We start from the raw sequence: 20,676 nt of genomic DNA on the forward strand, positions 1-20,676 counted from the left end.
GCCTGTGTCACCAAGTGCCATGGTAAGTGGAAGTGACGCCTCCCAGAGATCACGTTAGCTCTGATAATGCTCCAGCCGCCTGCCCACCCACTTGCCCTCAGGCCACTTGGAGGGGCAGGACGCGGGGCACAGAGAGAAGCCACATGGCCCCATGGCTCGGGGAGCTGTGGGCAGGGAATCGGGACCAGAGGTGGAGAGAGACGCCCTCCCCTCAGCCCAGCCCCAGCCTGGCGTCCTGGCTCCTGCTCCCCCGGAAGTCTCTGAAAGCACAAAGTGAAACTCTCGGGACTTGCCGATTTGCCCGTTGATGGGTGTGTGTGTGTGTGTGTGTGTGTGTGATGGGGGGGGGGGTGGAGGTTGCTTCCCTCTGTCCCTACAGCAAACACTTCCAGTGCCCTGCCCACACCCCTCATCATTCAGTGTTCCCCCCAGCATGGATCTGACCCATCGGCTTCCCACTACCAGGACCCGGGGCTGTGCTGCAAGCCCTTCCCCCCGGGACAGGAGTGTGCTCAGCCCACACACCGGGCAGGCCGGAAAGGCTGGCAGCTTAGCACCCCGGGAGCAGCCTTAACACATTGATACTGCAGCTTCCTTGCCCGGAACGACTGAGGCATGGTCTGTGGAATCTCCCGGAAGTCCCCGGCAGGACGGAACATCAGCCGCCCACCGCTGGAACGGTTCATTACTGTGTCCGGTACCGGTGTCCTCCCCTTTCCTGCTTCGCCCCCGCCCCCCACACTCCTGCGCCAGTACTTCCGGGGGCGCCTGCGAAATAAACTACTTGAATTCGATTTTTTTCTGCTTCTGAAGGAATCCAACATCAAACACCCGACCAAAGGCACCGAACCCAACCAACGATTTCGGTCTCTTCTGGTGCCCTCCGTGTACAAGGTGACAGGAAACACATTGCCCCGGTAGGGAAGCCACACAGATAACTGTACTGGATGAACATACAACGCAGTATAGAGGCGTTTACTCTCTTTGTGAGAAGTGGTTATCAGGGAAGGCTTCACGGCGGAGGTGACGTCTGAGGTTTTGAAGGGTAAATAGGCGTTCTATAGACAAGAGAAAGATGAAAATAGCATATTCAAGAATCCAAAGGTATAAAAAGGCATAAAGTGTCCAGGGGACTACTAGTAGTTGAGTATCTCCCATGTTGCTAGAGAATAAAGCATATTTTAGAGGTGGTAAATGGTTTGTAGGAAGAATGGGGAGCGAATTGAATTAGGATAGCAAGAAGTACGGTTAAATAGACAGGTAGAATCTTGTCTACTGCTGAAGGTGTTTAGATATTATCCTGGAAAGACTGGAAGATTTTAAGAAATCACGGGTTATCTTTTTCTGATCGCATAAGTATCATGCTCATTGTAAAAAAAAAAGTTGGCAGATCGAGAATTATATAGAAGAAAATAAAAAATATCTCAAATCCAGGGTTCATCAAATCACGTTGACATGTTGCTGTCTCTTAGAGGAGTTTTAGGCAGAAGAGTGAGGTGATCAAACTTGAATTTTAAAAGAGCTCTGGCGGCTGCCGAATCTCGCGTTTGGACAGACACTGGCTGTGGGGTGCCTGGCGAGGAGGCTGCTGTGGCGAAAGGTCCCGGGGGCCACCCGTGGGGCTGCTGGGGCTTTGCAGGGTGCTTAGGGTGGCGGGTTCAGGACCGGCCGGATGGAGCATGGCCTAGAGGGGAGGAGGGGGACATGATCACTAGAGAGACTCTGAGTGTTTCCCTCCGCTAACTGGTGGAGGGGACAGGGGCTGGGAGCCGGGAAACCTGGGTTCTGCTCTCAGCTTTGTCTGGGGGTGGGGAGGGCGCCGTGGGTCAAAGGAAACTGGCATCTTCGGTGAGTGAGCGGGAACCGGTGGGGTTCCAGGCTCTCCTTCTGAAACCTCTGCTGGAAGTTTTTCCTGGCCTCCTGCTTCCGGTTGCCAGTGCCCCGACGGCCAGGCCAGACCCGACCGCCTCGCTAGCTACCCCTTCCTCTCCTCTCTGCCTCCTTCGCAGAGGACATTTTGCCATCCTGGTCCCTCTAGTGAAAAGTGCTCTAAACACCCCCTGGCGCCCCCATTAATTCATTCACCTCACATGCTGGTTGATGCCCTCGTATGTTTCAGGGGCTGGGACCACAGTGGCGCTCAGGGCAGCGAAGGCCCCACCCTCGTGGAGCTCATATGCCACTGGAGAGGAGACGTGTACTAAACGAATAAGTAAATTCGGACGGTGATGTAATGATGTAATAAAACAGGGTGGTGCGATAGAGAGCGGGGTGTGCCTGAGATGTAAGAGGTCAGGAAGGGTCCGCTGGGCTGAGATCTGAACAACGCAGGCAGAGGAAGGAGCGCACAGGTCCCGGGGTGGGTTTGAGCGTGGAATGGTTAAAGGACAGAAGGATCAGCGCACCTGAGCTTGTCAGAACTCCCCCCATCCCACTTAAGCGTTGTCACCTCTGGGAAACAGGCGGCCTTCTCAGTACGAGAAAACGCACCTACTTATCATCTTTCTTGTTTTTCCGTCTTTCCCGGACAGAACTAAACTCCACCACCTAAGGGATTTTTGAGTGAGTGGTCCACTTGCGCATGCCCGGAGGCTAGAACAGTGCTCTCTGCTCTAGAGAAGGGGTGAGTGAGTGAGTGAGTAGATGAATGAATAAGAGTTCTCCGCCTCACAGAACAGGGGGCCTGGACCTTGCTAGCCCGCCCATAACAGAGATGTGGGAGTCAGTGCTGCGCTGTGGCCTCTCAACCCAAACCAGCTAAACAAAGTGCACCCAAAGGCCTGCCAGCATCAGGGTGCCGTCCCAGGCCCTGAGCAGAATGTTCCCATTTAGCTGAAGGGGAAACTCTAGAAGGGGAGTTTAAGAGGCCTGCGGCGGGTGACAGAGCGAGTGCTGAGCCGGGTGGTTCGCTCTCCCCAGCCTTTTCCCGCCCTCCGCCCCCTCAGACGCAACTCAGCGCCTAGTGCTGGGAGTCCCGCTCTCTCCTCCTGGTCGGATGGCAGAGGCTGGTGCCTCCGCGCGCCCTGGAAGGGGAATACGCGCCCGGGTCCCGTGAGTTGCCACGAGCGTGTTGCTCCCGCCACCCCGGGAGCCCGCGCCGCGCCCCCGCCCCTGCCCATCCCCGGCCGGGCTGTCACTCTCCATTAGCGCTAACAGGCTCCAGACGGAGCGGGCCCAGCGCTGGGTTAATGCGATCGGCGCGTTACCTGGGGCTCAGGCTACATTACCAGCCTGGCCCCCACCCAGCGCGGCCAGAACCGACGAGCCCGGAGCCTCCAGCCCCGCGGAGGAGCCGGCCCCAGCTCGCGCCGCACCGCCCGGCGAGGCGAGGCGGGTCCCGGCGGGCAGGGCGCACGGCGCCCGGGATCCCAGCGCTGCCGGACACGTGAGTGCGCCCTCCGCGCGGGACCGGCCAGGCGGGCCGGGGCTGCCCGGGCCGGGGCGCGCACGGCGGGAGTGCCAGCGAGTTTGAAGTGCGGACGCGTACGTGTCCGGGGAGGCTCCTGGGGCTGTGGGAGGTGGCGCGGACCCGAGCTGGGGCGACAGGCAGCCAGCTGCAGCGGCCCGGGTCACCGCCCTGGGTCACCGCCCTGGGAAGCCTCTGCCACGGCGTGTCCAAACCCCGCCGTCTGGACCGGAGAGGCAGCGGCCACACGAGGGAAGCGCTGCCAGGTCCCAGGCTGGACCTATAGGGAGGGCCGGGGCGGTCTCCGCCTCCAAGTTCCGTCTCCGTCCGGCGCGCACTACCTCTGTTTCCAAATTGTGCCAACGGACACGCGCCTTTTTTTTTTTTTCTGGGAATTCTGCGTGGGCTCAGCGCGCGCTGACCGAGGTACCCCCGGCGCTCGCGGGAGGTCTCGGGGGACACGAGCCTGGCGGGACGGCTCAGGGACTTACATCTTTCCCTTTTATCCAAGCAGAGCCTCCGTGCGCTCCCAGGACCGCGGACGTCGCCCCCGCCAGCCGCACCCATGATTCTGGCGCGGATGAACCCGCAGGTGCAGCCACAGCACAGCGGGACGGACCTGGAGCCCGAGCAGCCGCTGAGGGCGCGCAAAGCCGCCGAGCTGCTGGTCGTGAAAGAGCGCAACGGCGTCCAGTGCCTCCTGGCGTCCCGCGGCAGCGACGAGCAGCCCCGGGAGACCTGGGGCAAGAAGATCGACTTCCTGCTGTCCGTGGTCGGCTTCGCGGTGGACCTGGCCAACGTGTGGCGGTTCCCCTACCTCTGCTACAAGAACGGCGGCGGTGAGCCCCCCTGATGGGCTGGGGGTGTGGCACTCGGGAGGCTACCTGTCCGAGGCCGTCTCAGGGAGGGGAGCTGGGACGCACACGGGTCACACACGGGAGGAGAAGAGGAAGCGCGTGGGCAAGTCTGGGGCGCAGGAAGGGACTGGGCAGGGCTCACGCAGAAAGCATTGGCGTCCCCTGAAGAAGAGGGAAATCGAGGCGCGAACACGGACAGTGACAGGCGCGCGGGGGGCTCCAGGAGGAACTGGGGCACCGGGGTGGGCGAGGAACCCTGACTTTGACGGTCCACGAGAAGGGAGGCGATTTCGAGAGCTCTGGAAGGGGCGCAGGAGGTGACAGCCAGGCGCGCGGTGTCCCTAAATCCAGCACTCTGAGCTTGATGGAGGACTTGGGCTCTCTGAAGCCACTTGGGAAGCCCTGTGCTCTTGGGGAAGAGAAGCTAGAGTCAGAGGGACTCCACTGGCAGTTGGTGCTGGTTGCCTGGGTGGGATCGGTTCAGTAGGTCTCAAGAGCTGGCCTGCGCCTGGTGGCAGGCGGCCTGGATGACGGATCCAGCCTCCACCTCCTGGGTCCTGGCCTCACACAGGGCGGATTGCATCAGGGGCCTAGAACAGGGGCGGAGCAGCCAGGCTCTTTTCCTCTCCTCCTCCTGGGTGACTGTTTACCCACCTGTCCCCGGATAAGAACCTAGAGATCAACTACAGCCCAGCCAGGTGGGAGAGCCCTGCGGGGAGCAGCCTCGGGGACAGGATGTTGGGTCCTATGCCTCTAGCTACCTCCTTCCTGAGGGCCTTTGCTCCCGGGCGCCTGAACCCCCCAGTCCTGCCCACTGGCTGTGATGAACTCAGAGGTGCCCTGCAGAGAGCTGACCTACAGGAAGAAGGTGGTGAAAGGGACTCAGCTCTGGAATTCTCTCTATCCGCTAGACCATCCTGCCTCTGGCTCGGGACCCCGGAGGGCCTCGGATGGAGGCAGGATGAGAGTTTGGAGCTGGGTGAAGGGCAAGCTCATGCCCTTGTCCTGTAGGGCCTGGGACCCAGCGGCTTGCTTCCGCGTGTACACATGCTTCTCACTGTGGGCGAGAAATGGGAACCGGAGGTGAAACTTTCCTATTTGGCTCCTGCAGCTTCTCAAGGGGTTCTGGTCAGGCTTAAGCATTCTGGCCATTCGCACCCAAGAAGGGAGGGAACGAAGATTCTATGTCATTTTAGCAGGCAGGGAGTGATGAATGAAAGACAGACGGAGACACCCTGGGACGCACCATCCAGCCTGTCCTTGGTGACCATCTTACACTGCTCGTCCCTAGACAGTGGAAGACACCGTCATTAATCAACAATATTTACTGGGCTCCTCTCGAAGTGAGGCCCAATGCTGGCTCTGCAGGGGTCACCTAGATGTCTGAAGTATCCTGTCCGCCTGCCAGGAGCTTCAGTCACCCCGGGGCTTCATTGTCACGCTGCTACATGCCATTTCCATTGTTACAAGTGTTTGCTGAAACTAAAAGCGCCCCAGATGGCCAGTTGGACAGACCAGCGAGATGGAGAGCCCGGGCCTTTCTTTCATTGACACTGTGTGCTGGCTCGGCCATTGCCGCTAACACACAGAGTGCCTGCTGTATGCAAGGTGACATACCAGGTGCCCAGGGTGCAAAACAGAGCCACTTGGCCACAGTTTCCAATTTTTAAGTGACGCTGGCCGGAAGCCGTGTCTCCTGAGCTTGTGAGCCCTGCACGCAGCCCATTCTGAATCGTGGGGTCATTTGTCTTTTTGCGCGTCTCTCTCCGCAACAGGCTGGGGCGCCTAGACAGCAGAGAAGTAGCTTTTTCACCCCTGTATTTCTAGTGCCCGAGATAAGGCCTAGGTCCTGGGAATGTGGTAGACGGTTCCTAGCAGACTTCTTGAGCGAGTCCGTTCATGAAATGGCCCAAGCCCTCAAGGATCTAGCCGTTCCCAACACGTTGGAACCCCTGGCGGTAACTAACAGTGAGGCGCATGCGCCGTGGGGTGGGGCCAGCAGCCTGGAGATGGGGCGCCTTAGCAGTGGAGTCCTGGGTTCCAACTTCTAGCTTTGTGGCTTTGGGAGACTCTCCAAGCCTCAGTTTCCTCATCTACCAAATGGAAACAGTGGCGTTCAACTCAGAGGCTTGTCGTGAGGGCCGAATGCCCGCAGACAGCCCGGCAGGGATGACGGCCTTGGTGAAGGAAGCTGCCGCCGCGCAGCGCCATGATGGTGGTGTGTGAAGCGGCTGGGGGAGGTGGCCAGCACTCTAAAGACCTACAGAGGGGCCGCTTGGGTAAGACTCAGAGGAGGCGGGCTGCGGTCGGAGCTCAGCTCCTGGGGGTGGAAGGAGTATGGACGAGCCTCAGGAAGAAAGGCAGTATTCCACTGTGCACGCAGGACCAGCTCAGAGCCTGCGAGTGCAGGCCGCAGGGCAAGCTGGGGGAGCTTAGGGTGGAGAGGCAAGTTGGGGCGGGGCGGCGGAGACCTTGAATGCCAGGCTAAGGGGTGGGGAAGTGCAACCAGCGAGTTTCCGTTTCTGGCTAGAAGTCCATGGTTGGCACAGCGGAGCAGAGCGGTCTCCATCTCAGAGTCTGAGCCAGCTCCTTTCCTGACTTAGTCCTCACCCCTCTGGGGGATGCTCAGCGGGCCCCTTCTGGGCTTTATCTCTGCTGAGACCTCCAGGCTGCTCTTTGTAGATAAGTTCTCATCTGGTAATTCTGTAGTCAGCCCTAGAGATGGGCAAGCAGACTGGTGAGCGGGGATCGTGTAATTGTGGAAGAGGCCAAAAGACCGGAGTTCAAATCCCAGCTCTGTTATGCTGGGCACAGCACAGCCCCTCTCTGAGCCCAAGTTCCCCGCCATAGCTGGAGGTGAGCTTAGATGAGCCCCAAGACCCAGCCCTCTCCTGGCCCCACACTGTACTCAAGCCGGAGGACACGGGCCTGTTATTTGATAGCCTGTATACTCTTCTGGTGCCAGTCTTAACACAGTAGCTTCAAAATCCAGTTCACACTGGTCTAGACTCGAGGATGTTTTGAATTTATAAAGGTGTTAATGGTTTAGGCCCCCGGCTAATTTTCCAAATGAATTCCTGGAAAACATCATCCTGTCTGGTTATCTTCCTGTAGGCCAGCTGCTGGGGTGTGTGGGTGCAGGAGGCTTCCAATGGGGAAAGCCACCCTTAGAAATTCCAGGGCTTCATTCAAACCCCTCTCAAACAGGGAGGCAGTGCCAGGCAGTGGGGCTGATTCCAGGGTTCTAGATTCTCCCTCTGCACCTGTGGCCTTGGATCTGGTTTGTCTTGGTCTCTGGGGGGTGCGGGTTGGAGGCGGGTGGGTCCCCATGTCTTCCTACCTGCCAGGGAAGAGGCCACTGTGAATTAGCCTTTGCAGATGGCCTCTGCTGTTTGAGACGTGTCTTGCCGGCCCGCTCTGAGATTTAAGTTCAGACAGACCTGGGTGGGTTTGAATCCGGGCTTGACATTTTGGGGAAATGTAGCCTTGGACAATCCACTCATCCTCTCTGTTTCCTTTCTGTGCAGAAAAGGGGAATAACCGCGTCTCACAGGGTGTTCTGGCATCACCGAGGATGCAGGCAAAGGACCCAGAACAGTGCCTGGCACGTAGTAACGTAGTAGGGGCGCAGTGAGTGGAGTTGTTACTATTATTTTTTGTTCAGTGAAATTTGGCCATGCGTGAGACCTAAGAGTAGGGTCAGGTCCTGACTTTGGAGGGAGCAGAACTGATTCTAGGAGGAACCTGATGAAGGGAAGTAGAGCTGGAAGTAGTCATGCTCGAGTCTGGGGACTCAAGAGCCAAGACAGGGCATCTCTCCATATTCCGAGAGCCTAACCAAGTTGCCTCATCTGGAGAATGGGGATTAACATTTTCCCTGATTTCATGGGGCCCTATGTGGTTCTCGGTCCCCAGTGGGGCTCCCCTCCTTCCCCAAGTCAGCTCAGGTTCCCGTAGCCCTTTAGAACCATCTTGGCCAAAAGAGTTGGGCTCGTTGAGGTGGTGCTTGGTACAGAGGACAGGAGTTTGCCAACTCGATGCCTTCACATCTGGCCTGGCTGCAGGAGGGCCGTCTACACCCCAAGCTTGCCAAACCGAGTTCGGCTTGCCAAACCGAGTTCAGCACATGAGGCGGCCAGCTGTTGAGGCCCTTTGGATGATGAGTTTGCAGGAATGAGAACTCGTCGGGGGCTGGAGCTGAGACCTTGATCTGAGGTCACCAGCATGATCTGGCCCATTGTTCTTGAGCTGGCCAGAAAGATCTAGAAAGGCTGTTTCCAGCAAGATGGGATTTTACGGGGATAAATATTACATCTTGCCCTGAGGTCCCAAACCTAACTGCCTAAATGAGGATTAGGTCACAGCATGAGTGGAGAAAGGCCCCAGTGAGTTCATTAGCTACATCCTCTGTGTGACTCATTGCTGGGATCCATTTATTTAACCAAAAAAAACAATTTTATTTATTTATATATTTATTTATTTTTTACTAAATGCCCATCGTATGCCAGGAATGTCAAGATGAGCAAAAGGCAATCCCTGCCTTTAGGGAACTCATAGTCTACTGCAGATATCCTAAAAGTTCATGTCGATTTTGATTCTGTTATTGGAGGTATTATATCCCAAATGAGGAAGGTGAGGTCCTGCTCTGTTCTTTGTAGGTTATATTTCCCTCTAATTTGTTCCTTTCAAAGAAACCAGGACGGAGGAAATGGGAAGCCAGCACATTTGCAAAGCGACAGCGAAGGGAGAATTGTCCCATGACGATGGGTGGTCTCAACACTCATCTCCCTGAGGTCCACGCCCACTGCCCTCCTTGGAGGAGAGGGGTCAGTCCATCAGGGCAGTGGCTCTGTTTCCTCGCTGGGGCTGTTCTCGGGTCTCAGCGCTAAGTCCCAGAAGTCAGGTGGAAGGATCCAGTGTGAGTGACCCCTTTGTGGGGCCAAAAAAAAAAAAAAAACCAGCTGCCATCATTGTGTGTGGCAGTCCCTCCTGGAGCAGCAGGGACCTGCGTAGCGGCTTGTACAGATAGATGCTCCTGGCTGGTCCCAGTAAAATGTAGGGGAAGGAGCGGAGGGGTGTAAGGCCCTACTTGCACTGAGGTGACGGAGACCCTGAGACCAGCGGGCAGGGCCCACAGTGGCTGTTGAAGACCCCAAAGGGAAGATCAGTCTTGGGGAGGAGGAATTGCTTTGCTTTGTTCTCCATGGCTCTGAAGGACAGAGTGGGGGCTTCGGTGGGGGTTGCGGCAGGAGGGATGGAGGGAAGGGGAGGAGGCGGGGCTGGCCAGAGGGGCCGGGCTCCCAGCGAAGCCTCAGCTGGTCACAGGAACTCTGAGGCCCAGAGGGCCCTCCAGACTTGTCCTGAGTTGTGGTGCGGGGATGGGGACTCTATGCCCTGGTATGGATCAGTTTTGGATGATGCCACATGCTCTGGGAAAGGGATGTGGCCTTGAGCAAGGTGGCTCCCTTCAGCTGAGGCAGTTCCCGAAAACCGACAGCTGAGGCCTGAGCAGTGCCCCCTGCAGGGCACAGGTCCTCATTCCTGAAGGGGTCCTGGGCAGCACTGTGGGGGCCCTTTTGGGCATGGGGCTGGAGGTGGCGGGGGAAATCCCCGGTGTTACACTTGCCAGTGGTCAGCAGTAAGTTTGGATGCAAGCCCCACTTGGGGCAGTGACATGAGGCGTCCAAGGAGCTGCCTCAAGTCTGCCCTGATAGACTGGCCCCTCCAGCAGCCGTGCCCGGCTGCACTGCGCCAAGGCCCTGGCCGCGCTCAGCCACTGACGCCCCTCGGCTTGTGGTTTCCGGTTTAGACGTGCGTCCCATCTGTTTCCAAGAGCGACGGCGGCACGTGACTCCCATTTACAGAGCACCTACTCGGTGCCAGGTGCGCCTCCGTGATCTCTGAGAACCACGGCAAACCAGCGACGCAGGTGCTCCCCGCCCCGCTTACGCTTACGAAGAGGGAGCTAAGGCTCTGAGCAGTTGCATTCGCTCAGGGTCACTGAGCCAGAAATAGCAGGGTGCGGGGGAGGGGCCGAATTGTCCGTAGATCCAGGCAAGGGCGTAGGAGCAGAGTCATTTTTGTTTGCATGCTGCATTCTTCTGACGGCAAATGTGTGGGGCTTTTCCCCACACTGACCCATTCTCCAGCACTGAGGACACCGGCCTTGTGTCCTACGATTCAATTCTGACGCTGTCTACCCGGAGCAAGCACAGACTCCACAGGTTAAGGGCTCAGTCCCTCAAAGACTGTCCCTACTTCAGACACCGGTCACGAGTCCCAAGTTGTCACTGTGCTCCTGACCAACCAGCTATAAACCAGGCGTTTGTAGGCCCCCCTCTTTACATTTGATAATTTGCTGCAATAGCTCGGAGACACTTACCTGCATTGACCAGTTCGTTACGAAGAACACGATAAAGGATACAGTTGAACACCCGGATGAAGAGGTGCTTAGGGCCCGGTCTGGAAAGGTCCAAAGTGCGGGAAACTCTGTCCCCATGGAGTCAGGGTGCCCCTCCCTCCTGGTGGGCGCCTTCGCCACCCGGAAACTTCTCCAGCGCCGTCGTTCCCGGATCTCGGGCGCGTCACCACGTAGGCGTGGCCGCCGTTCGGGTAGTCCCGGAGGGTAGGGGGTGCGGCTGAAAGTTTCAAACCCGTCATCATGGCTGAGTCTTTCTGGGGGCCAGTCCCCGTCCAGGAGCCCACCAAGAGTCTCTTTACGAGAACAAAAGACACTCCGATCACCCAGAAAATTCCAAAGGGCGGAGGAGCTCAGTGTCAGGCACTTCTCTGTCAGCCCCGTTCCTCGGGAGGTTACAAGAGTTTTAAGGGCTCTGTCAGGAACCCAGAGTGGAGACTCTCTCTCTCTCTCTCTATATATATATATATATATATATATTATTTTCTTATGATGCCACGAGGGGTCTGTGCCGGGCCCTGTGCTTTAGAGAGGCCCCCGCTCTGCCCCCTAACTCATCTCACCTGGTCAGGGCCAAGAGGGCCTCCCAGCCCCTACCACGCTCCATATAGCCGGAGTTCCCCGCCCAAGCGTCCCAACCCCCTCTGGGTCCGTGTGGGCCTTCCGCCTGGCGCCTTCTTCTGGAACGTGAACTATGCTATGAGTTGGCCCAGCCCCAGGCCCGAGTGGAAGGCCAGAGGCCCATTATCCGCAGAGAATGTGGATGGAGCTTGGACAGATGGGCGTGAGAGCCACACGCATGCGCAAAAGCCCGTACGCAGGTCTGGACGGACCCCGGGTGGGGTGGGAGGGGCGAGGGGTGAGGGGCAAACGGGGCTCCCCGGGCCGCCATATGCCAGTGCCCAGCACCAAAAGCGGAGGGTTCCGAACTCGAACTTTGACGGGACCATTACAGAGGTCTAGTTACCAAGTAGGAGGGGAGAGCGTGGTTTTGTGAGCAGCCGTGGCCTGATGTGTCATCTCTATATCTGCAGACATGTGCAGCGTAGATCTCCATGTGCGCCTGGGTCCCCAGCCCAGCACATGTCCGGGGCAGCCCGCTGGGAGCAGCGCTATCTCCTGTTGAAATCTCATCCTCTCTTGCACCTGGTGTTTACTCTGCCCTTGGGATGTTTGGAGAGGAGGGCCAAACCTGGCTGCCCTAGGCATCGGCCAAGGTTTTCTTGGGACTCTGGCGAAAGCTGGCCACAGTGCTAACCCGTAAGCTGAGCTGCGGGGACCAAAGGGACATTTCAGTGGTTTTTTGCTTCTTAACATGTCAGGGTGTGGCCAGGATTCAGTTTGTGGATTCGAGCCCTCAACGGTCTAGGACATGGGTCCAGGGGACCCTCCTCTCTGTCCTACAGCGTCTCCCTGGTCACACTCCCTCTTCCTCCCCTCAATTCTCCACCAGGCCAGGTCCCTACTGCCTCCTGCTGAGCCCCCTCCTGCAGGCACTGCCTGCCCCTTTTATGGGGTCTTCCTTACCCGAACAGGCTCTGCTCCAGCCTAGAACTTGGCAACCACTGGGCTTCCCTTGCTGAGAACTCGGCATTGGCCCAGAGGGTTCCAGAACCACTCTGAAACCTGTAGAGTTCCTCCCTCGTGGTAGAGTGTGAGGCAGTGTGTGTGGGGCTAGAGGTGATGGACAGATGCTTTTTCTTACTAAATCTATCCAAAGGCCACCAGTCGGAACCGCATTCACAGTTGGCAGTGGTTTTCCTCGTGTGTGTGTGAGTGTGTCCGCGTACGGAAATACACGTGTACACAGGAGCATTGGACCAGCCTGTGACCAACAAACTAGGTGGCTTAGGTGGCCCTAGACCCCCAGTTTCAGAACACCTCCCCCACCGAGACTGTCCTTCATCTAGGCTGGAATGTTCTGGAATCTGTAGAATATATTGAGACTGGGTCTGAAGCTCTGGAGCCAGGCAGACCTAGGTCCAAATCCCAGATCTGTCACTTACCAGCTGGGTGAGCTTGGTCAAGCCACTTAATTTTTCCAAGCCTCGGTTTTCTCCTCTGAAAAATGGGTGTAGCCGTTGCTACCTCAGATGGTTTCTGGAAAGAGTAAATGGAGTCACAGATGCTGAGTGCCCGGTGCCTTGCTTGATGCTCACGTCCCAGTAGCTTCTTCCCTGCTGGTCCATCTCCTGCTACAGAAGGCTCCGGGTCTAAGGGCACTGCGGCCAACCCTTCATGCTTTGTCCCTAAGAGCCCTGGGCTTCCTGGGAAGAAAGTGGAGGACTGATCGTCTGAGTGGCTGGGTGGGTTTGACCCTGGGTGTCATGTGACAGTCACAGTTCTCTGCTGGGTTGGTGCCTGAGTGTTCCCATCTGGAAAATGGAGGTAGTAATAACCTTTGCATTTTAGGGTTGTTGAGAAGACTGAATGAGACATTGTGTGTAAAGTGCCAGGAACACAGCAGGGGATATCATATTTCCGATGTTATTATCATTAAGTATTTTCCAGTTTCTGCACTTTCCTGGTGTGGGTGGGACAGAGAGTCCTTGGTTTCCAAGGTTACGGCATCTCAGCCAAAGGCCAAGGGCCAGAGGAGTGTGCATCTGGCCTGGCCACCACCGGCCATGTCAGGAAAAGGGGCTGGCGTCTTGCTTTGGTCAAGCTCGCCACCTGGGCTGACGGGCATGTGTCCCAGTGAGTCACCTCACGGCGTCAGAGCCCACTTAGCTCACCCTAGGCTTCCAGGCACATGGAGAATTGTTTCTAGAACTCAGATGGGTCTAATTCCTCCAGGAATTCTCCCGGGGATCAGGAGCTGCTCATTGCCAGGGCGCCCCTCTGCTTCCTGAGATGCTGCAGGCGGGCACCCTCCCCGGTCAGAGACGTGTGCCTCCGACCTCTTTGCTCCAGTGCCTGTTTACCTTCAACGGCCTGATTTCGAATCCTGCTTCTGTCACTTACCAGCAGTGCAAACAGGACCTAGTCAACTTCCTTCTCTGCTCTCAGTTTCCCAAGGCGGGGAGATGGAATGACCCTGTCTGGTTATGTCCGTGAGCTATCGTGAGGCTAAGAAAAAGAGTCCAGTGAGATCAAGTTTGGGAAAGACCTGCGTGACCTTGAAATGATACAGATATGAGCAAAATGAGAAACTCGATCCCATTTCACCTTGGGCACTGTCTCTCCCTCTCTGGTCTCAATTTTCTTACCTATTAAAGGAAAGGTTTGGGGCAATTGGCATTCTCCAAAGTGATGATTCATGAAAGAAATAAATTTGGTACAGACCGCACCTGCGAACCTCGCCGTGGCGCTTCAGTGTGTGCCGGCGTGTCGAAGGCTAGGCGAATCGTGCAAGAACACGCCTGTGTAGCTTGGACTAACCTAGATTTTACTAAGTCGATTACAGAACCTCAAATTTATAATCATTACTACTACAACAACTATTATTACTGTTACGATTATCTTTACTGATTGTCCTATGTGCCTTGAGGTACCTACTGCACAGTAGCCCTTGGGAAGTGGCGGATGAGCAGATAAATGAGGACCCTTGAGGCTCGGGCCGACATTGACCCAGGCGCCCTGTGGGGCGGGCCCGGACTGCGCGGGGTCTAGGGGCTCACGCCCTGCCTCTGTGTCCTCCAGGAGCCTTTCTGATCCCGTACACGCTCTTCCTCATCATCGCTGGGATGCCTCTGTTCTACATGGAGCTGGCTCTGGGCCAGTACAACCGAGAAGGGGCGGCCACGGTGTGGAAGATCTGCCCGTTCTTCAAAGGTAAAGAAATGGGTCTGGGAGGGTCCCACGTCGTCCAGAGAGACGTCCGTGGTGCCCCTGGAGAATCTGCTCCAAAGGCGGGATCTGAGGTCGACCAGCTCTCTCGGAGTCACAGCTATTGGCAAGGACAAGGATGTCCACCCTTTCAAGTTACATGGAGAGCATTCAGTGTTTCAGGAATAGCTTTAGCCTAGAAAGTATGGAAACCTGGGTTCCAGTCCAGGCTCTGCAGCTGAGTGATCAGTGGGTGTCTGCTTCCTATATGGAAAATACAGACGTGTTAGAAGCACCCAGCTCACAGGCCGCTGCTCTCCCCGCTCGCTCCCACGGCAGATGTGTTAAAGTCATTATAGACCTTTGTGGGCTCAGCCAGAAAGCTACCTCACAGTCCTTAATACAATAGCCAAAACTAATTGATCACAGCTGAGACATAAGATAAAGGTTGCATTCGGGAGAAAGTGGCCATAGTAACTGCCATTTATTGGCCCCTGTACAGCCGTCAGAAGGGTGTGGAGTAAGAATTAGTGTCTCCCAGGCACTATGAGGGAACTGGGTCCAGATGGCACTGAGCACCAGGGTGACTCCTGTGAGCCTCTTCTCAGCCGGCATGAGTCTCTGAGTCCCTTCTCTGTGCCTAGTCCCGTAGTAGATACAGGCTGGCATAGGAGGCTTCTAAGACACGTGTATTAGTTAGGAGCTTTCTGTTTAATTTCCAGAAATCCCATTCAAAGTGGCTCGAATATAAAAGAGAATTTATTGGTTTATGAGACAGTAAAGTCCAGGGGCTTCTCGTTGGCTTCAGGTATAGCTTGATCCAGGCCCTCGAATAATGTTTTCTGGAATCGCTCTTGATTTCTCTCAAGTCTGTTTTCATCGGTGTTAGCATCGGTCTCAGGCATTCTTCTCAGGTGCTAGCAGAGCTGGCCATCAGCAAAGGGATTAAATCTTACCAAGGTTAACAATGACAAAATTTAAAAAAAACACCCTACAGCTTCATAGCTTCATTAAACGTCCCAGAAAGGACTCTCATTGGTTTGACTTGAGTCACATGCTCATCGAGCAAACCAATCACTGTGGCGACAGAGAAGCAGAACTCTGATTGGCCAGGCTTGAGTCACGTGCCTGCAGCCAGCTCAACAGGGCGAGGGATTAGCCTCATCCAAACCTTACACGTTAAGAATGATTAAGGCTACTACTCCCTTAGAGCAAGGCTACGCAGGCCAAAAAAAATCTGTCTCTTGTAGACAAAAGTCATCTAACTGTCCCTGAAGGAGTATTTTTGTGACACGTTCAGGAAGATGAGATTGGCGCATAAAAGCAGGTCATGGAAAACAGGACCCAGAGAACTTCACACAGGGCCGAATTCCCGATGGGTACTGCTTGTTTGGGGTTCCCCAGAAGCAGGTCCTGAGACAAGGATTCAGTGTAAGGAGTTATTTTGGGAGGTGATCCCAGGGAGCACCAGTGGAGGAGAGGAAAGGAGACGCAGCCAACAAGCCAGGTCCACCGTGGTCCAGGAGCTCAATCCCACGGAGGGGGTGTTAATATGCCTCAATGTTATCCTGCCCCCAGGGGGCAAGGGATTGGGATGCTTTTGCTTTAGTGCCCAACGCAGCTGCTCCCTGGGGGCACTGAAGTCCTGGCACACCTGGCCGGCCCGGTGTGTTCCAGTGGCAAGAGACCGCGTGGGGGTACCTGGGGAGTGCAGCTGTGGCTCTGACAACCTGCTCCTGGGGCCGGGGGGCTGGAGCCAGCTCCCTGGGAGAGCTGGCTCCGGCGTGGGCCTGGAAGCCCCTGCCTGACCCGCCCCTCCCCCACCCCCCACTCCCCACCCAGGAGTAGGCTACGCCGTGATCCTCATCGCCATCTACGTCGGCTTCTACTACAACGTCATCATCGCCTGGTCGCTCTACTACCTCTTCTCCTCGTTCACCTTCAACCTGCCTTGGACCGACTGCGGCCACGCCTGGAACAGCCCCAACTGCACCGACCCCAAGCTCCTCAACGCCTCCGTGCTGGGCAACCACACCAAGTACTCCAAGTACAAGTTCACGCCGGCGGCAGAGTTTTACGAGTAAGTCGTCCCGCCCTCATCCTGTTCTCTTGGGCACACCGAGACCTGTGCTGGGTCAGCCCTGAGCCCAAAGCTCAGGAAACCTCAGGAGAAGGGGGGACGAGCCACTCATTGTTCGTAATGTATCCCGAGCCGCCACCAGGGGTCCGACCCAGGACAAGAGAGTGGAAATAAAACACATTTTAGGGGATATAATTGCTCTTAAACCAAGAATGTGGTAGAAAGTGATTGTGGGGGTGAGGGAGGTGATCAGGGAGGGCCCCTGTGAGGAGGTGTCTTAAGAACTGATAAAGTCAGCCAGGGGGATATTTGGGGCTCAGCCGCCAGTCGGTCTGATCCTGAAGCTGTCGTCTGGCCCACCCCAGAAGCTGCTCTCTCTCTTTCTGGGGCTTTCATGGGGTTAAGTCGCTGCAGTTTGTGAGCGAGCTCAGGGAAATTTCTTGGACCCTGTATGCATGAGAGGCACTGGCTGGTGATGGAAGACAGAACGTCATTACAAAAAATAGTCATTCTTTATGCTGAAGTAATTTTGGACACAGAGAAGTTGCACAAGTAGTACACGAAGCTCCCGGACACCTTCCGCCCGGCCTCCCCTACTGTGACCCCGAAGATAACAATAGCACCATGACTGGTTCAGAAAGCTAATTGTTATTGATATACTATTAACTAGCCCACCAAAGATCTTTTTTGAATTCACCTGTTTTCCCAGTAACATGCTTTTCTGGTTCAGGGTCCAGCGTAGAGTCCCCATGTGGCATCCAGTTATCCCAGATTTGGCCGAGGGGCTGTGGGTTGCTGACCCCTGGGCCAGAGCAAGGCTGCCCAGTAAAGCTTCCTGCATTGATGGATGTGCTCTGTATGTGCCCAGCCCAGTACAGTAGCCACTCGACACGTGTGGTCATCAGACAGTTGAAATGTGGCCAGTGTGACCGAGGAGCTGAACTTCTATTTTCATTTAATTTCATTAACTTACCTTTTAAATAGCCACTCATGGCCAGTGGCTACCATATTGGACAGTGCATGCAAATCTAGAGTATGAGAAGAGAAATTCACAAAGAACAGACCTTCGGGGCCAGTATCCTTCAGTCCTGTGTATTCCCTAAGCTGAGGACCTGGGCGTCCTGGCCACCCAGAGATGGGTGACTTAGGGCCGTTTCCATCCCCGCTAGCTCAGAGCAGTGGGGCCAAGGAGATTCGGTTGGGTTAAAAGTGACCTCTGGATAGTTGGCCGCCTCCTGGAGCTCAAGGAAATTGGGGTTCTCAGGACCCTGGAGCTGTGCATCCTTCCGCGTCCATCTATGTTTCCTGTAGATTTTAGCAGGCATGTGGGTTTCAGAATTTTGGGGGAGAGGGTCCATGGTTATCAGTGAATTCTAAGTGCGTCTACAGCCCCCGAAGGATCTGAGACAATGCTGTCACTTAAAGCGGGCGTCTTTTTAAGTCACGGCATCATTCCTGTCTTCTTCGCTGTCGCACGAACAGCTAATCACTTACCATGCGCATCAGGCTCTCCGCTAACTTCCTCGTATGTATTACCGCCATTTAAGCCTCACACCAAGCCGATGAGGTTTCTGTAGCCCTTACCCTCGTTGCACACCATACCAGGAGGCTGTGAATATTAGTTTCCTTTTGCAGATGAGACAATGAATCACCGGCTCTTGGCCACACAGCTAGTATAGCACAGAGCCGAGACTTGGACCAGGGCAGCTTGCTCTTTTAGGGACCCGAAAGTGAGCACCTCTTTACACTGTGTCCCCAAGAAGCTATCTCTTTACCCTGTACCCAGCCTTACCTCACAGAGAGACCCCAAAGCCTGTAGTCTTAACCTTTGTGTTCCGGTGGATTTGAACCTTAATGATTGTTATTATTCAGAAATATTGTCAGTGACAATTAACATTTATCCAGTTTAGATGAGGTCCCAGCCATTGTGCAAAGTGCCTTTTCTATACTGTCCTTTAATCCTGACCACCGTGGTCTAAAATTATTCTTATTTTATGAATGAGGAAGCAGGCACAGGCGGTCAGTGACTCGTCTAAGGTCACGCAGTGCAAAAGTGCCATTCGAGATTGCTTTGAACTCAGGCAGCCTGGCTCCAAAGCCCATGCTCTTAGCCCAATAATGCTAAACCTTGACTGCACCTTGGTACCACCTGGAGAGCTGTCAGACAGGACACATTGATGCCCAGCCCCTGTGCCCAGAGATTCTGATTTCGTGGGTCAGCGTGCAGCCAGGGCCCAGGGACTATTATTCATAGCTCCTCCAAGATTCTCATAGCCAGCCGGGGTTGAGGGCTCCTGCCTGTCTCAGTCAGAATGAGCCTCTTGCTGGGGTCGGGCTGCCACCCCTACAGTGTCATGGAAAATAAAATCTAGAGCCTTCTTCACCCTCCTGTAGCCACATTGCCTCGGAAAAGCGCAGAACCACTGGAGATCTCGTGGGTGGAGGTTTTAGAATGTCCTGGTTTGCGAGCGCGGTTTGGACCCGGAGACGTGAAGGGCAGTCAGGCAGAGGGTGCTACTCAAACACGAAGCAGGCTCCACGCTTCCTTCCGCCTTTCTCATCTCATGGGAAAAGAAAAAGCCCGATTTTTCATCTTGCTCAAACCCCTGTCCTTACCAATTAAAATGGAAGATGAGAGCCTCGCCTCTGATCTGGTTGTCATCCGGATCCCTCCTCTGATGTCTTAACAGCCAGCAAGTCTGCCCCAGAAGATACCCAGCGGGCGGGGAAGCGAGTTGGGTTTTTGAGACCCAGGTTAGTCCCACACTTCCTCCAGGCGTAGCTCCCTTCTCCCCTGGGGGCGTCGTAGCTGCCATGAGCCGGGCACCGAGCACGCCTTCACATCCAAGTCCCGTTTAGTCTTCATAGTTCCTGTTGGTGAAACTTATTCCCATTTTACGAAGAAGAATGTGGAGGCTCAGGCTTTATGTAAGTAGCAGAGCCGGGATGGGGTCAAGGCCCTCACCCCACACACAGGCCTCTCTCCCGTCTCTCTCCTCGTCTGCAATGGGGCATCTCTGTTAGCAGACAGGAACCCATCCGTGGCATCTCTTTCTCGCCTGGAGCCGACTTCTGTGAGCTTCTCAGTCACTAAGTCATGAGCTGCCTCTGGATTTCTCTTTAAATGGCACGTGGCCCTTTCATCCAAATGTTTCTGCTTTAAAATGGTTATCCCCTCTCAGTCTGGAGACCCATCAAGTGGGACTCCCAGTGCCTGAGGAGGTTAGCTGTTTCTCTTTCTCAGAGCCTCTTGGCCAATTCCTTTGCCATCTTGTACTCATTTAAGCTGAAGGACTGAACATATCATTCAAGGGAACAAAACTGCTATTCTCTCCTGGCTCCGGGCCTGAGGCTAAACCACCGGTGGCTAAGAAAGACTCCGATGCCCTGTAACTCTATCTGTACCAGGGTACCCTTGATGGACATGTGCCCACAACAGAGAGCCTCCCCCCCACCCCCACCCCCGCGGCCTGTTCCTGGTGGGGAAGAGACTCTGCCTCATCACAAACACCCTGCGCTTAAATGTCAAGTGAGAGACTAAGCCCGTTTGGCCCGTAGACCTCGGAAAATCTGGAGCGTATTTCACGATGATTCATTTTCATGGAGCTGCTGGAAAACTCCAGCAGACCCAAGCTCCGTGCGCTCACCCACGAGGCTTGGCCCGCTGGGCTGAGGAGGCTGGCTGTGCGTTTCTCTGCCTGGAAGTCATCTCGGGAGCCTGGCCTTTCCCGCGATGTGCTGTCTTGATGACCGCCGCAGCCCTGAGAGTGGCCTTCGCTTGCATGTGGGGTGCCCCAGGCCCATTAGGGGGCATTTTCGTCATCTGCTTGGATGCTAGAGGCATTTTAGCAAGGTTCGAGGCAAGCACGGTTGGCTCAGTGCCTTTCGTTCATGATTTTAATAGTCAAATCGAACAAACGATTATCGATCCTCTGCAACACTTAGCCCACAAAGCATTGAGAAGAAGCACAGTTAACAGTCAGGTGGCTTCGGTGCCTGATTCTGGTTCTCTGTCTTTTTAGATATGCGTGGCCCCTGCCACCCTTCCCTCCCCTCCACTCTCCTCCCCTCTCCTCCCCCTCTTGCCCCTCCCCTTCCAATTTCTCTTTCTTACTCTCTTAGGGCACAGGAAAGGGGCTGAAGGTGG

At 55.5% G+C, this 20,676-nt stretch overlaps 1 protein-coding gene across 6 annotated transcripts in view; it reads left to right on the plus strand.

The window, feature by feature from the left end:
• Positions 1 to 2,257: 2,257 nt before the first annotated feature.
• Positions 2,258 to 20,676, plus strand: part of SLC6A2 (solute carrier family 6 member 2) — a 42,125-nt gene continuing 23,706 nt past the window's right edge. The window contains exons 1-5 of one of the 6 annotated variants that reach the window (XM_016124096.2): positions 2,266 to 2,359; positions 2,532 to 2,623; positions 3,921 to 4,245; positions 14,324 to 14,455; positions 16,292 to 16,529. In XM_016124096.2, the coding sequence (XP_015979582.1) occupies positions 3,972 to 4,245; positions 14,324 to 14,455; positions 16,292 to 16,529 (644 nt within the window). In that variant the 5' untranslated portion in view covers positions 2,266 to 2,359; positions 2,532 to 2,623; positions 3,921 to 3,971. Of the gene's footprint in view, positions 2,624 to 2,945; positions 3,052 to 3,297; positions 3,386 to 3,467; positions 3,484 to 3,512; positions 3,833 to 3,920; positions 4,246 to 14,323; positions 14,456 to 16,291; positions 16,530 to 20,676 lie in introns of those variants that run through there. The other 5 variants (XM_016124094.2, XM_036231286.1, XM_036231285.1 and 2 more) reach the window with 5 other exon arrangements.

The sequence above is a fragment of the Rousettus aegyptiacus genome, unplaced genomic scaffold (genome assembly GCF_014176215.1).
Source record: "Rousettus aegyptiacus isolate mRouAeg1 unplaced genomic scaffold, mRouAeg1.p scaffold_m13_p_14, whole genome shotgun sequence".
Classification (NCBI taxonomy): Eukaryota; Metazoa; Chordata; class Mammalia; order Chiroptera; family Pteropodidae; genus Rousettus; species Rousettus aegyptiacus.